Below are 15958 nucleotides of genomic sequence, written 5' to 3' on the forward strand. Positions count from 1 at the left end.
TACAGCTCCTCACTTGCCAACTGCCACTCTACTAGTCAGCTTCTGTGCTTTGCCTTTTCCATTTCTCTAGATTCTTTCTACTGTCTACCACTTTCCACTCACACACTTTGTCTCCTTTTCCATGCCTACCCCTACAGTGCCCCCTACTCCAAGAAAATCCTCATTGAACCTATATGCAATAAACCTTCAGTACCTCCTCAAACCTTGCCTTCCCACACAATCCCACAAACTACAAAGTATAAAATAAATAATAAAATAATAGTAATAATAATAAATAATAAATATTAATGCAAAAACAGAAAAAAAGAATAACTTGGAAGTCACATGACACACCCCATACCATTTTAGCTATGCCATAATCTACTCATGCACTCATTTCTCCTTGTCTGATATTTATTTAACACCACATTCTGTGTGAATACTCAACTTAGTCCCTGTCCCAGAGAGTTTACAGCCTATCTCTAAGTCAATTTTTCATTACACTACTGTAAGTTTTCAAATATAGACAAGGCCTTAGCTCTCAAAGTCATTTTCAGGCAAGATCTACTACACTGCTTAAATATTAAATTTCTCTATTAAATATCTGTAAAGATTTCATATATTGTTTACCTGAGAGAAAAATTCCTTGTGCCTATACATGCCATGGATGTGATATCCATAAACTCTGATAAAATCTGATTCCTGTCCAGAAGTAAGGACAACATTGATTCTTTTTGACAAGGCATGAATGATAAATAAATTGAGAAAGCTTGTCTGTAGTTTAGTCAGTCCATCATCAGAGATTATTATAAAATATGGGTAGCTTTCTTGCAGGAAAGATTGCCACTTCCCTTCTAAAAAGTTGGAAAATTCAGTGTGAATGACAGCATCAGTATTGTGCTGAAGATGGAGAATCAGTGTAGTACGTAAGGACAGGAGAGTCGGATGCCTGTAATATGCATGCTCTGCATCCTGTGAAAAAATTAAGTAAAATTATATCATATTTTTATACAGATTAACAATTTCAATTAGCTGCAACTAGAGTATAAACGTGTTAATTCTTAGTAATGACATATTTTGTATGTACATCTTCATATTATCTGCTTTGGAGCTATTACTTTGAATTAACAGGACATGAAAATAACACTTTACGTTATGTAATTTTAATAACTTCCAAATAAGACAATAATTTAAATTGGGGGCCCAGTCCTGCTAACCTTTAGCCACACGAATAGTCTTATTGGATCGATCATGCTCTCACTTACATTGGTGTAAATCCATAGAATCTCTATTGACTTCAGCACAGCTATGGAGTTACTGTGGATTTATACCAGTGCCATTGAGAGCTGTATATGTTCAAGGTTACTTGTGTGCAGAAGCATTGGCAGGATCAGTTTCTAGACCGAAAACATAAGGAGACATTAAACAATACTGCTGACATAAAGAGTGGAAGCAAAAGCTTGTGGGCCAGATTCTTGGCTGTGCCTAGTGAGCAACTGGTACAGCTGGGGATTTATGTGTGAGTGGTTTGGGCCAGTTCCTCAGGCTGGGACTACACATGCCAAGGTTGTTCTGAGGATCACCAAAGTGCAAGGACTGCTTGGTCACACACCCTTTCCACTAGGAACATGCCCTGCACCCTGGATCAGGTGTAGATGCCAAAACAGGAGCCACTAGAACAGTAGTCTTCTACCAGGGGCATGCAGAGGTCTTCCAGGGGGTACATCAACTCACCTAGATATCTGCCTAGTTTTACAACAGGCTACATAAAAAGAACTAACAAAGTCAGTACAAACTAAAATTTCATACAGACAGTGACTAGTTTATACTGCTCTCTATACTATACACTGAAATGTAAGTACAATATTTATATTCCAATTAATTTATTTCATAATTATATGGTAGAAAAGAGAAAGTAAGCAATTTTTCAGTACTCGTGTGCTGTGACACTTTTGTATTTTTGACTGATTTTGCAAGCAAGTAGTTTTTAAGTGAGGTGAAACTTGGGGGTACACAAGACAAATCAGACTCCTGAAAGGGGTACAGTAGTCTTGAAAGGTTGAGAGCCTCTGCAGTAGAGCAACCCCATGCCTAGGAGATCCTCCACTAACCTGAATTATAGAGCTTAAATCTGCTTTGCTCCAGGGAAAGTGGTGGAAACCAGACTTCTCAGATTCAAGATTTGGATCCTCTATGTCTTATTCACATTGCCAGAATACCAATATATAGGTAGATACTCAAAGTATCCCCAAAATGTACATAAATTAGAGTTAGACACACTGTAGTTAAAAACCTAGAAATTGCCAAGCTGGATCAGACCAATGGCCATTCTAGTTCAGTATCTTATCTTGGATGATGTCCAGTGGTAGATGCTTCACTACTTTATTCCTCACTTGATGGGTCTCTTACCATGGTCCTTATCCCCTTTTTAATTTACTTTAAAATTGTGCTTGCTCTATAATATAACCTGACTTAAAATATTTAAGTAAAATTAGAATATTCAAAGCTTTTACTTTCTCTGTACAGATGCAAGAAAAAGAGGATATGAATTTCAACTTTTATATATTTCCATATTGATAAATTGACTAAAGAAATTAATTACAGATTCACAGTTGGAAGGGTAACCGAGCTACACTCTACAGTTTCTTTTTACCTTAATCTAATTTCATGCTATTATGCACACATGATTTTATCAGAGTTGGGGGTGGGGGGAATTGCTAGGGCCTATGTGAACAAGTCAACATATATATAAGCGTTAATTTTACAGTAATTTTTCCTAACTTCATAATTAAATCTGAAAGATATTAGGCTGTGTAAAAGAATGAAGTGAATTTAAAATGTCATTAATTTACCACTTAAATGTCTTGATAGAGAAAGAAAAATGTTTTGTTAGCAAATCTATTCAGTGAAAGCATTACTGACACCCTCAAACTACTGAGATGCCCAAATATCGCCAAAAATAACATAAGAACGGCCATACTGGGTCAGACCAAAGATCCATCTAGCCCAGTATCTTGTCTTCCGACAGTGGCCAATGCCAGGTGCCCCAGAGGGAATGAACAGAACAGGTAATCATAAAGTGATCCATCCCCTGTTGCCCGTTCCCAACTTTTGGCAAACAGAGGCTAGGGACACCATCCCTGCCCATCCTGGCTAACAGCCATTGATGGACCTATCCTCCATGAACTTATATAGTTCTTTTTTGTTATACTCTTGGCCTTCCCAACATCTTCTGGCAAGGAGTTCCACAGGTTGACTGTGGGTTGTGTGAAAAAAATACTTCCTTTTGTTTGTTTTAAACCTGCTGCCTTTTCATTTCATTTGGTGACCCCTAGTTCTTGTGTTATGAGAAGTAGTAAACAACACTTCCTTATCAACTTTCTCTACACCAGTCATGATTTTATAGACCTCTATCATATCCCCCATTAGTCATCTCTTTTCCAAGCTGAAAAGTCCCAGTCTTATTAATTTCTCATACAGAAGCCACCCCATACCCCTAATTATTGTTGTTGCCCTTTTCTGTATCTTTTCCAGTTCCAATATATCTTTTTTGAATGGGGTGACCACATCTGCACACAGTATTCAAGATGTGGGCATCCCATGAATTTATATAGAGGCAATATAATATTTTCTGTCTTATTATTTATCCCTTTCTTAAGGATTCCCAACATTCTGTTCGCTTTTTTGACTGCCACTGCACATTGAGTTTTCAGAGAACTATCCACAATGACTCCAAGATCTCTTTCTTGAGTGGTAACAGCTAATTTAGACCCCATCATTTTATATGTAGAATTGAGATTGGAAAACATAATGTCCTTTACTTTGCATTTATCAACTTTATTTTCATCTGCCATTTTGTTGCCCCGTCACCTACTTTTGTGAGATCCTTTTGTTTACCTCTTTTTCCAGATCATTTATGAATATGTTGAATATGACTGGTCCCAGTACAGACCCCTGGGGGACATCACTATTTACCTCTCTCCACAGTGAAAACTGACCATTTATTCCTACCATGTGTTTTCTATCTTTTAAGCAGTTACCAGTCCATGAGGGGACCTTCCCTTTTATTCCATGACAGCTTACTCTGCTTAAGAGCCTTTGGTGAGGGACCTTGTCAAAGGCTTTCTGAAAATCTAAGTACACTATATCCACTTGATCCCCCTTGTCCACATGCTTGTTGACTCCTTCAAGTTTCCAATTAGTTTCCAATTTGTCTTAATCTCACAGTGTTATTTTTTGTTGCCATGGGCTGGAAATAGTGTGTGGCTCTCAGAAAATGCTTGAAGTAAAAACAAAATCAACACAAGGAATAGAAATGAACAGTAATCCTTGCTCAGTACTACATTCCATAGGTATGTTCCATTTCAACCCATGGATAACACAGAAAACTAAAATTAACCAAAACCAACTCCCTTCTGAAAGAAGTAGGAAAGAAAAAACAATATTGTGTTACCTAGTGGCAAAAAAAAAAAAAAAAAAAAAAATCAGCCACATAGATTAATCAAACACCAGAGAGAATACTTGTAGGCCCAAATTCAGAACTCAAACTGTCCACAGGTGCTTACCCATAAAGATGCAACTCACTGAGGACCATGAGATGCAACTAAAGATCCTCCTAGGCTGGATATATAATATGAACATTTAGTAGCAGGTTTTGGGTAATAGTCTATGTATTTTATCACATACTCCTGTGAACATCTAGGAATTCCCTGCTGGGAATACAGATGCATTTGTTATGAGTAATTTGCATGAATACACTCTCAGGCTCACAATAAAACTACTAGAGCTGGGCAGGAAATGGTTTTACCATCCTGCATCAGGATGGAACCAAGTCTTTTCATCAAAGTGAGAAACCAAACTTCCAAAATAGCTAGTACCTTGGTGGTTAGGATGCCACGCCTGGATGTGGGAGACCCAGGTTCAAGTCTCTCATCTAAATCAGGCAGAGCAGGGAGTTGAATCTAGGCCTCCCACATCCTAGGTGAGTACCCCAGCCATTTGGCTATTCTGGACTAAGCACACAAAGGCACTTCATCCTGGTCCTGGGAAATCTTGCCTGACAAAATTTTCATCGAATCTGGTACATTCAGGCAAAAAGTTTCAGTTTTGATGAACTGCCATTTTCTGATGAAAAACTGTTTCACTGAAAACTTTGCAACACACTCTAAAAACTACTTTTGCATGGCTAATTGTGAACCTTTTTGGGGAGACATTAGCTAAAGGTCTGAATTTGACCTTTATTGTTTTATTGCTTAAAGACTACCTAATGTATTATGAATGAACACTTTTCTCTAGTGAAGAAATATAGTGCAAGAATTCAATCATTCATTGCAAAAATCATGTATTTGTTACCTTGAAGAAAACAATGACGTATTTTGCTCCTTTGTTTGTTAAATCCAGTAGAAAGTGTTCTACCAGGTAAAAGAAGTGCAGGTTCTGTCCTGGCAGTAATGTTTGTTCACTTATGCAGGTGATGAATAATGAATCTCCATCAATCAGAAAAAACTCAGATTCAACGTAATCATTGAGTAGGCTTACATACCTGGAACAAAGAATGCATACGGCAACAAATAGTACAATTTAACATCAATGTGGAAACAATACACTGTACTTGAGGAAATGTAAAAAGTAGCAGTTTAAAAAAAAAATCTTAAACAAACACAATGATCCAGTTCTCTATGAGAAAAATAAGATCAGTAACTCAGTCAAAAACAGTGTCACCATGTTGTCTCCGATTATATTTACAACATTCCTATCGTCTGCTATAAGGAATGTTTGTATGATATGAATTTTATACACCCTTATACCATTGTAAAAAGCAGACAAGGGCATCGTCAGCCCTAGAAATGTTCCAGGCAGTGATCAGCAGAGTGACTCACATAAAACTAAATAGATAAAGAGTGTAGGGTGTAACTTATAAAACTGAATAACATGAGCTATTTACACATAGCCAATATTTGCTAAAAAAAAAAAGTACTGTGCCATTCCAAACATATACGTGAAAGCAAAACTGCCTATTTTCATATGCAAATATAGGATCAGAATATAGTTTAAATGCCTGCTTCTGAAAACCAGGCTCCCAAAGTATGGTTACAAACCATGTCAACAAGATAAATTTAATCTTCATAGGGACCCTTTTTGAAGTGTCTAACAAAATAGTTGATATCTTTTCTTGTACAATGCCAAAACAGTTGGTTTCATCTCTACTAACTAATGAATCTACCTATTCAAGCTATTCGGATCATATTGTATTCTGGGACCACAGGTCACTGGTATTGTTTGCTTACAGCGGTCCATTCTACTCAAGAGCTGTAGTCCCTAGTTGCAAAAAGAAAAGGAGTACTTGTGGCACCTTAGAGACTAACCAATTTATTTGAGCATGAGCTTTCGTGAGCTACAGCTCACTTCATTGGATGCATTCAGTGAACTAATCCCTAGTTGCTTTACAAGCGCTACCCTTAGTAGAATGCATTGCAGAAAAGCAGGTTTGAGATTACAAATGAATGGATAATGTTGGCAAAGTCTACACCAGAAGAATGGTTGCAGGCTTTGAGCCAGACTTGGATAAAAGGCATATGCCACTGCTGTCAGCTGGGAAGGGAGTATATTAATAAAGTCCTGTCCTGATTCCATATTCAAGGAACTTGCCAGGTTGGTTTGCCTCTGGCTGATTTTGATTTTTTTCTATTTTTTACTCAGCAAGCAGGGAACAAAAGCTGACTGAGGACCAGAAGTTCTGTTTTGTGTGAAATTCTGTGATTTCAAAATTTGTTTTCACTCCAAATCATAATGATTTTTTTCAGATGTCCTTTTAAATACAAATTTTTAAAAAATCATTTTGGGTGAATCAAAACATTTCATTTTGAATTTGACTTTCATTTTATTTTCATATATTTTAATTTTCTATATGTATTTTGTAATTTTATTTTTGTTACTTTGTATTTGTATATTTTATTTAATATTTATTATTTGTATAATATATTATATTATATTTGTATTTCATAATTTATAATATAATTTAAGATTTTTTCTAAACAAAATATTGTTGAAATTGACATGTTCCCACAGAATGTTTCAATTTCAATGACTCCACATTTTCTGATGGAAAAACATTCAGTTTGAAAATTGCCATCCAGCTCTACTTTGAATCATAGTATAGTGATTTGTTAGTATAATCTGAGGGAAAGTGGTATCTAGGATGTTTGTAGATCAGAGATGGAAAAGCTAGGTGCAACCCTTGAACACAGCCCTTGAACACTTTTGAATATGGTCCTCAGGTATGCAAATTTTGGGTGCCACTGTCTAAATGTAGCTGTGTGGACTGTAGATAGTGTGTGCAGTAGCACCGCAATCTTCTGAGTTTTACTGAAATTCTTCTCTTGATTGACAATTTCTCTTTGCATTTTTTTCAGCTCAAGTAATTGCAACCATACTTACTCAGCTTTTGGTATGTCGTTCAAAATTAAGTCAGATATTTTCTCCAGAAGTCCTATATGTTTGTCTAGTTCTAAAAAATTAATAAAACATTTTTCTTAGCAATCAGTCACAAGAGTTATATGATCAAAGAGTCAGCGTATATCTAATCACTCTCTCATTCTATTGTATTACATGTGAAAAAGCTGTTAAAAGAGCATTATGATTGCAACTCAAGCACTCAGAAGTTAGGAAATGCAAAAATTAAGGTTTTTCATGGGGAAAAATAGCATGTAATCATGTAAGTAAAGACTGTATCATAATGCATATGCAACAGGAGAGGCAACCTTAATTCTGGCATTTCCTGTCTTGTGTGCTCAATTTTGCAACCTTAATGTTTTTTTAAATATAATTTCCTAAGTTTAAAAAAAACTAAAAAAACCCAGAAAGTCCATCACATGGAAACAAATTAATGGGTCATATGTCACCAGCTGGGACCTTTAGGTACACAACACAAACCTCTACCACTTGAGTTAATCCAGTAACTGAGAAGTATTAGGCTATTATCTTCTATGTAGACCAGACCAGCCACTAAATGGGAATGAGGCTAGTGGATTTCACAAAGGCCACACACTTTGCTAGTGGATTTCACAGCTATTTGCTGAGAGCAGAGGAATGTAGCAACTCAGTAATCTTGGGTTCCATACAGATTCTGGAATGGAGATTGCTCTAATGGGCACATTATTGCATCTAATGCTTTCCCTATTTGTCCTGCCTGTCCCTGCACATATGACCCTAATATATACCCCCCCAGTCTGTCTCTGCCCTATTTCCCCACAGCTAGTTTTTGCCTTTTCCCCTCTCCTTGCAGCTTGTCTTCACACACACACACACACACACACACACATAGACACACACACCAGCTTATAAAACAGGGTATTCTAAGAATTACTTAGTAAAAAACAACATATTTTTCCTAATTTCATTCTCTGAACGGTTGAACTGTTTTTAGTGAAACTTTCAAAGAAAGAGTTCAGTTTGAAGTAGGCACCCAGCATAGAAAATTTCAGTCTCAACAGTTGAAGCCAGATCCTCCAGTGGCAAGAAGGGGCCATAAAGCTGTTTTAATATGGCATCTGGAGATACACCTATTGTGGATGTGGTATGACATAAAGCCAGCATAGGGGGCACGTTGGGAGTGTGCCAACAGCAAGATCAGGCATGACCAGAGAGCATTGTGATGAATGATCCTTCGTCAGACATGAGGCTAATCTAATTTGCATCATTATAACCAGATTTAGGGATTGGGGAAGTACAATGGTGGCATACAGGTTGGCCAGACCCAAGAATCATGGTCTGTTTGTAAAGATTTTATATTTCAGTTAGCGCCAGTCATCTGAAGGATCCCTTAAGCTCTTTATTACTCCCTAACCAGAAGTTGAAGAGTTTGATTAAAATAATCATGACTGAATCTTAGCTTTGTGCTTTACACATCATATTAGTGCCAGATGAGTGACATAATTTATTTATCCCATCATAATTTATACCATCGAGTTGAGTGTCAGAGAACGTAAGTTGGTTTCCATTCTGCTTCAATAATGGCATAATTATTAGAAGAAAACTTTGTGGTAAATTTCCAAAGAAATGGAAGAGGATTTAGTACTCCACTGCTTCAAACTGTATCCCATCACATTTAAATATTCTCTTTTTTGTCTCTACTAAAAACAAATACAGAAGTTTGTAAAATAAACATACTTCTGAATTTTGGTCTAATGTTGAGAAACAACAGCTCAGGGACATTCAGTCTAGTCTAAGTCTGAGAAATAACCACAGAACTGGAAGATGAGTGTTAATCTGTGAAAACGATAAAATCTTGAATGAAGCCTCCTTTCAAAACCACATAAGCTAGCGATATGATTATGAACAAAAATGAATGTATCTTCTCACCTGGATTTCTGAAATCGTACTTGTCTTGTCTGCTATAATCACTGGCCCTTGAAACCTGCTGTATCTCCTGTTCCCAGCAAAACACATTTGAAAAGTCACTGCAGCCACTTTTATTTTCTACTGGATCTTCAAAAGACACAGATTTTTGTTCAAGGTTTTGGGCTGTGAGATCTCCACCATCATCATCACTGCCATCTTGAACAGTTCCTCCAGAAGCCATGATGGCTTTATTATGACTCTTGACACTGTCAGTCTTCAACTTACAGATGCTTATTAGATGTACTATTAGTCTTCGAAATGCCTTTTAAGAAACATATATTTTTCTGTAAAGGCAAAGATTATGGGCCTTATTAACTACATCAATGTCCGCAGAATCATTGAAAATTTTGGAAGAAGACAGCTAGTAAATTGCCATGAGCCCAAGCCAACAATATTTACTAATTTACTTCATATATTAAACAAAAGAAAATAATATATTAGACTTATGACAAAGGAAGGAATGTATACATTATAAAAACCTAGATGATTAAACAGAAATAATTAGTTTATAGATATCGAGTCTGTTATTGCACACTTGTGCACAATAACTATACAGATCCACTAAAAAAAAAGACAACATATAATTCCTATCAAATCCTCATACTACTTACTTGTAGTGCTGTTGGCTACATGTTATGCTCTAGCATGAATACATGTGTGTTCAGGATAACTGTCTGCCAGATATGACTGCTTCTCTACTATGTTTTTTGTTTACTAATTACTCCTGCAGGAAAACTGCGCCACTGCACATGCACAGAATTTATATCCCCCTGCAGATTTCTTTGCTTCCCCACAGAAAAATGACTTTCTGATGGGGAAGCAATGGGTAGCCACAAGAGCAGTCATGAGACCCTCCCCAGCAGTATGTTTGCAGTTCCCAGGGCAGCTGGCGGAGAGGTAAATCACTGTGGGGTAGGGGGTGAGACTGGGGAAGATCCAGCTGGTGGCTCCTACCCTTGCACTGGGATCAGATGCTAGTCCCAGCTGGGCTGGGGAGGACAGGACTTCCTCTTCCCCTGCACGGTCTCCAGGGCCAGGTCAGACCCATCCCCAGATTTCTCCCCCAGCTGCAGGAAGCTCTGCAAACTCCCACACACACACACACACCTGCTTCCTGCACCCATCACTCCTCAGCTGCAGGGAAAGGGATTCTTGTACAGGGAGTTGCTCCCCCAACCGCCATGCATCCAGATTCCCCCATACCCAGACCCTCCTGCCAAGCCTCACCCCTTCCCCAGCATTCAGAACCTTTCCCCACGATAAGCCCCACTCCCCCTGTACCTGGACCTCCCCGACGAGCTACCCACATCCGGATCTCCACCCCACTGAACCCCACTCCTCCAGCATCTGGATCCCCCACTGAGCCCCCCACACTGAGCCCCAACCACCTTCACCAGGACCCCCCCTGCAGAGTCCAATTACTGTTGTACCCCAAAACCCCCAAAAAGCCTCTATGCAGCCAGATCTTCCCCCGCACCCGGATCCCCCCACTGAGCCACCCGCACCCAGATTGCCCCACTGAGAACCCTCTCAAGCCACACCTGGATCCCCCCACATTAAGCCCCTCCACACGTGGATCCTGCTTTGTTGAGCCTGCCTGCCCACACCTGGTGCACCTGGCATGGAGGGGCAGGGCCTTGGGGTGTTTCTGGGGCAGTCCCAGTTCCTGCGCTGTGTCAGGGCTGGGTGCAGCCTCAACGCTGAATCCATGTTCCAAGGGGGAGCAGCCAGGGACTGCTCTACCAATTTTGCCGCCCCAAGCAGTCACCGCTGAATTGCCGCTGCCACAACAGAGGCGGAGCTGCCGCCAAATTGCCGCCATGCCTGGAAAAGCACCTGTTTGGAAAGCTGGTGCCTGGAGCCGGCCCTGGGAGCAGCACAGTGATCTCCTACCTCTGTGCAGCCAGTGGCCTGTGCTCCCCAGTGCCATGCTGGAGCCTCCACATTTATTTGACAAAGAAAATTTTCAGAATTTTGCAGAATTTTAAAATATTGTGTGCAGAATTTTTAATTTTTTGGCACAGGAGTAACTAATCAAGCCACCACTTCAAAATAAAGAAAACTAGTCAGCAGAGAATGCTGCAAGATCCTTTAAATTCCTGTGTAACAGATTCAAAGACAGAGGCCCCAAATGTCTCTTATTGGAAGTGATTTTAAAAGATATTTTGATTTTAGAAACATTACTTTTTTTAATTCACATGATTCCTCCAAATTCCAAGAGCTCCTAGGATCCCTGGTTTTCATTTTACTCATCCTACTTCATAATTCTACCCCAGTTATTCCAATCCTGAAATTCATTCCCTTCATCTGCCAGTTATGCAGTAGTTTTATGATGCGGACTCAGATATCCACTAATCACAAAGAGAAGAAATTCAAATTAATTTGCGCTGGGGACCTTAGACTTTGAGGTTTTTTTCAGTGTCACTGAAATCCTCAGGTTTTTTGTATTTTTTATGAAGATAGTTGCCAAAATCTCTCCTGCTTGTGACTTCACCTGAACCACCATAACCCAGAGAGATAGCAATGCCACCATTTTTAAGGCCGGAATATAATAAACTACAGTGCCAGATTATAATATTGGTTTCATGTGTGCAGGCAGCTCAGAATATCAAATGAAGAATTTACTTTTTTTCTGCTTCCAATAAACTAAAAGTCAGGATTCTTTGCATTCTGCAAGAACAGAATACAGGATAAAAGCAAGAAAATTGGGTTACTGATGATTTTTATCCCTGATGGGTGTTAACACTTGGACCATATTTTCTACATTTGGTTACAGCCTTCAGATGAAAACTAGAAAAAGTTACCCTTTTGTTACTATCCTGATTTTACAGGATTATAAACAGCTGCTAAATATAACCTAAAATGTATCAGTACACCCTGGTACACACCTGGTACACCCGCTTCATAAAGAACAGTTCCTGGCACCTAGAAGCAAACATACTACGTACCACATTACTACATTTCATTGAATCTAACAAGAATTTATGCCATAACCAGACCCTTAAGTAATTAATCATAGATATCTGAAATATTCTAGGTGGCTCAAAACAAAATCAGATGCTGATTTAGAATGACACTCTTATAAATGTGCTGAATTGTGGAGGCATCGGAACCTGAACCAGTATGGACTATATCTCTGAGAGCGGCTCTAATAATTAATATAAATAATAACTGATATATCACTTCTGATGCCACAACTGTGCATCCCACTGTTCAGATAACCCTCTCTCTCCCCAAACCTAGTACAAGCTACGGATCAAATTCTCCTTTCACTTTCCTCTGTACTGACATAACTGGGCTTGCACCAGGTAGAATTAAGGGACCTAAGAGTGGGACAATTAAAAGATAGGACTCAGAATAACTTGTTCTGCTCAGTAGGAAATTGGCGGAGGCGTTTAGAAAGTAAGAATCCAAGGGTTTTGGAGGGACTTGCAAACACCCCCCTCCCCCGCTGCTCCCCACAGACCCCCTGCTCCCCACACCCTGACTTTCTCACTGACAGCCCTGTAAGCCCTGCGCCCCTCAGGAGACCCCTGCCGGAGCAGCTCACTCCCCCTCCCAGCCGTGTGCAGTCCCGGCTAGCGCCCCAAAGAAGCGAAGAGCGTCCCAGTCCCCCGCAGCCAGGGGCTTTCCTGGTCCAAGCCTCCAGCTCCGCGCCCCCTCGAGCAGCAGCGGCACCGGAGAAGGCAGAAGATGCTCCGCTCTGCAGACCGTACCTGTGCCGGGGGCGAAACCAGCGGGGAAGGCACCTGGGAGCAGCTGCTGCTCCTGTTCCTGAGTTTATGATCGGACAGGACGGAGTGGGAGGTGCCTCCGCGCTGTCATGGGTAAGTTTCGATTCTCCGAAAACACGAAACAGGAATTTCTTTGGATTCACTGCAGGAGGGGAGCGGGCGTGTGAAACTTTGGACCAGAACTGCATCCCTCTACTGCTGATACTTTGAGCTACTGGAGATAAGTCCGCCCGCTGAGGGCTAATGCACACAGGTTTACATTGCTAGAGTGATGTTGGTTTAGGGCTTGTCTACACGGGCACGTTTCTGTGCAGTAAAGCAGCTTTTTGCGCTCAAAGTGCAGACGTGTGTCAGCTGCCAAGCCACTTTGCGCGCAGGACCTGGCCAGTTGCAGCGCTGCACAAAAAACACCTCAGTGGGCCTGAGGTGGGGGTGGGAAGGGGCAACGATGTTACAGCGCTGCTTTAAGGAGGGTCCTTTGCCGCGGCAGCACTTTAACGTCGGCTGCATACGCCTGGTACCCGCGGCCACGTTTTACCTGTTCACCGTACCAGCCCGTACCGGCCCACTTTCACCCTGGCCCTTCCCCTTTCAAACCACCATTTCTGGCAGCCCTTGTGTGCTGTGCTGATCTGCTCCGGGACACAGAGCAAACCATTATTGTGGAATGCTCCTGCTGTCCAACACAGACCATCTCGCAAAATGACAGTGCTGGAAAGCCCCAGATCTGGCACCCAAATCTTTTTCCAACCAACCAATTTATGGCTCCAAATTTCTCCTAGCCCACTAGAATGATCCTGCTTTTCTGGTGTTTTTTTATGGTTTTGAATGTCCCTGGAATTTAAAACTGTTTTTAATAGAGAAGATGCTGACACTGAAACTACCTGGTTTACCTCTGGGAGACATTCCTTCTTGTAGAGGTGACTTCACCCTAGCATTTGGTGGTCCCTTTGCACCAGCTGTGCTTTGCAAAGTGGTGTCAAGGCTGTGCTAGTGCAAAATTGGCCACAAGGTTCCCGTCTCTCCTTGGTGAATTGGGCCTGGCACAGCAGGCTCCCAGCATTTTGCAGAGCCAGCTCGGTGCTATTGCCACACAATCCCCTGGCACCGGAGTGATCTGGACAGAAGAAGGGATGGCCAAGTCAGTCCTGCAAAATAATAAGGGGATGAGCTATTCTGCCCATCATTTCCTTTTGGGGTCCTCAAAAAAGATTTGGGGGTCGGGGGAGCTGGTACCAGGACACTGGCTAACTGAAAGACAAGAGAAGGGAAGGAGTGAGATTCACTATCATGGCTTCACCCCCCATCATCTACTGGAACCCTGGATTCTTTATCCTAATCCTGAGAGAGGCCCCTACCAGACTTGGCCAGAAAGAGATAAAGAGAGAGATCACATTGCCACATCCACTACTCAGTCTAAATCCCAAATACCACCTGGGATGTGAAACTTTGTCGCCCTCACCTCCCTACCACCACCATTCTCCATCTTGTGTGTTCCTTTCCTCTTCCCTTATATTCTATCTAAATTAATACACAGAGCTGATCCATCCCCTAGCATCTGATCCATCTAGCACAGCTAAAGCCTCCCCTCTCGGTTCCAGCACTGGGTCAGGAACCCCAAAGCACTATGGAAAATACCAACATTCTCAGATTTATCATTTCCATTTTTCTCCAAAAAAAGAACAAAACCTAAGCTCCATGGCTCACATCCTTGCATCAAAGATGAGGATCTTTGACAGAGGGAGAAGCAGGTTCAGGAACTGAGGGCTGGTCTATGCTAGAAAGCTACGTTCATGTGAGTTGCCTTGCACCAACCAAATTGTGCGTATGTCTTCACTGAAATTGTCTTTCACTGATGTAAGTGGTCCATTATGGCAGTGCAGTAACATCACCTCCCCGAACGGCATGAAGCCATGGTCAACATACTGTGGTTGACACAGTGTTTGTGTGGATACTGTGTGACTTAAGTCTGCCCTAACAGTCCTCCAGCAGCTGTCCCACAGTGCCTGATACTGACAGGTCCAGTCACAATTGTGAACTCCACTGCCCAGGGTCACAGAGACCAGAAGCCAGGCCCCACTTTAAAAACCCCATAATTTTGAAATGCCTTTTCATGATTCACCAGCTTGGTGAGTACCCCTGGCATCTCTCCATTGTTGTGTGCCACCACCCAGTCAGCTAAGCCAGTTACATGCTTTACATGCTTTACATGCTCTGACCTGGAGTAGACAGAAGGTATTGGAACATGGACATCTCTGAGCAGATTGCATGGGAGATTCAGGAAAAGGGTAATGACAGGGATCAGCAGCAGTGCCATGTGAAAGTGAAGGAATTGTGGCAGCCGGCAGGGAGTCTGACAGTTGATCTGGTGCCAAGCTGCAGACCTGCTGCTTTTATAATAAGCTGCATGCCATACTTGGTGGAGACCCCACAAGCAGTCCATAGACCACTGCAGATACCTCGATGGAGCCCAAGACAGAGACCCCTGCCATGAACAGCCAGGAGGAGGAGGAGGATGGTGGACATGTGTCTGGGGGATGCAGCTATGCTGTGAGTCAGGACCTGTTTGAGATTCCACCGCAGTTTAGCCAGTCCCGTCAGCTGAGCACAGGCAAGTCTGTTGAATGGGGAGGAACCTCAGGTAAGCGTGTGAATGCCTTTTGCTTTGGAATGTCTAAATGTACAGATGGCACCCAACCCCAAACTAATCAGGACTCAGGTATGGACTTCCCATGCATTTCCTCATACAAGAAGAGGTAGCAATACAACAAACAGAAGCAGAGTTATCATTTGCTTTTCATTCTCCTGTAAGGTTAGGCAGGGAGGTGATACACGTGGAGCAGTTT

At 41.3% G+C, this 15958-nt stretch overlaps 1 protein-coding gene across 1 annotated transcript in view; it reads right to left on the reverse strand.

The window, feature by feature from the left end:
* Positions 1-13166, reverse strand: part of LOC140910511 (putative ATP-dependent RNA helicase DDX60) — a 68990-nt gene extending 55824 nt beyond the window's left edge. Inside the window, exons 1-5 of the mRNA XM_078852504.1 lie at positions 13095-13166; positions 9340-9662; positions 7417-7486; positions 5332-5521; positions 610-951 (exon numbers count right to left, since the gene is read on the reverse strand). Of these exons, the coding sequence (XP_078708630.1) occupies positions 610-951; positions 5332-5521; positions 7417-7486; positions 9340-9559 (822 nt within the window). The 5' untranslated portion in view covers positions 9560-9662; positions 13095-13166. The remainder of the gene's footprint in view (positions 1-609; positions 952-5331; positions 5522-7416; positions 7487-9339; positions 9663-13094) is intronic.
* Between the last annotated feature and the right edge of the window lie 2792 nt (positions 13167-15958).

This window comes from Lepidochelys kempii, chromosome 4 (genome assembly GCF_965140285.1).
Source record: "Lepidochelys kempii isolate rLepKem1 chromosome 4, rLepKem1.hap1, whole genome shotgun sequence".
NCBI classification, from domain to species: Eukaryota; Metazoa; Chordata; order Testudines; family Cheloniidae; genus Lepidochelys; species Lepidochelys kempii.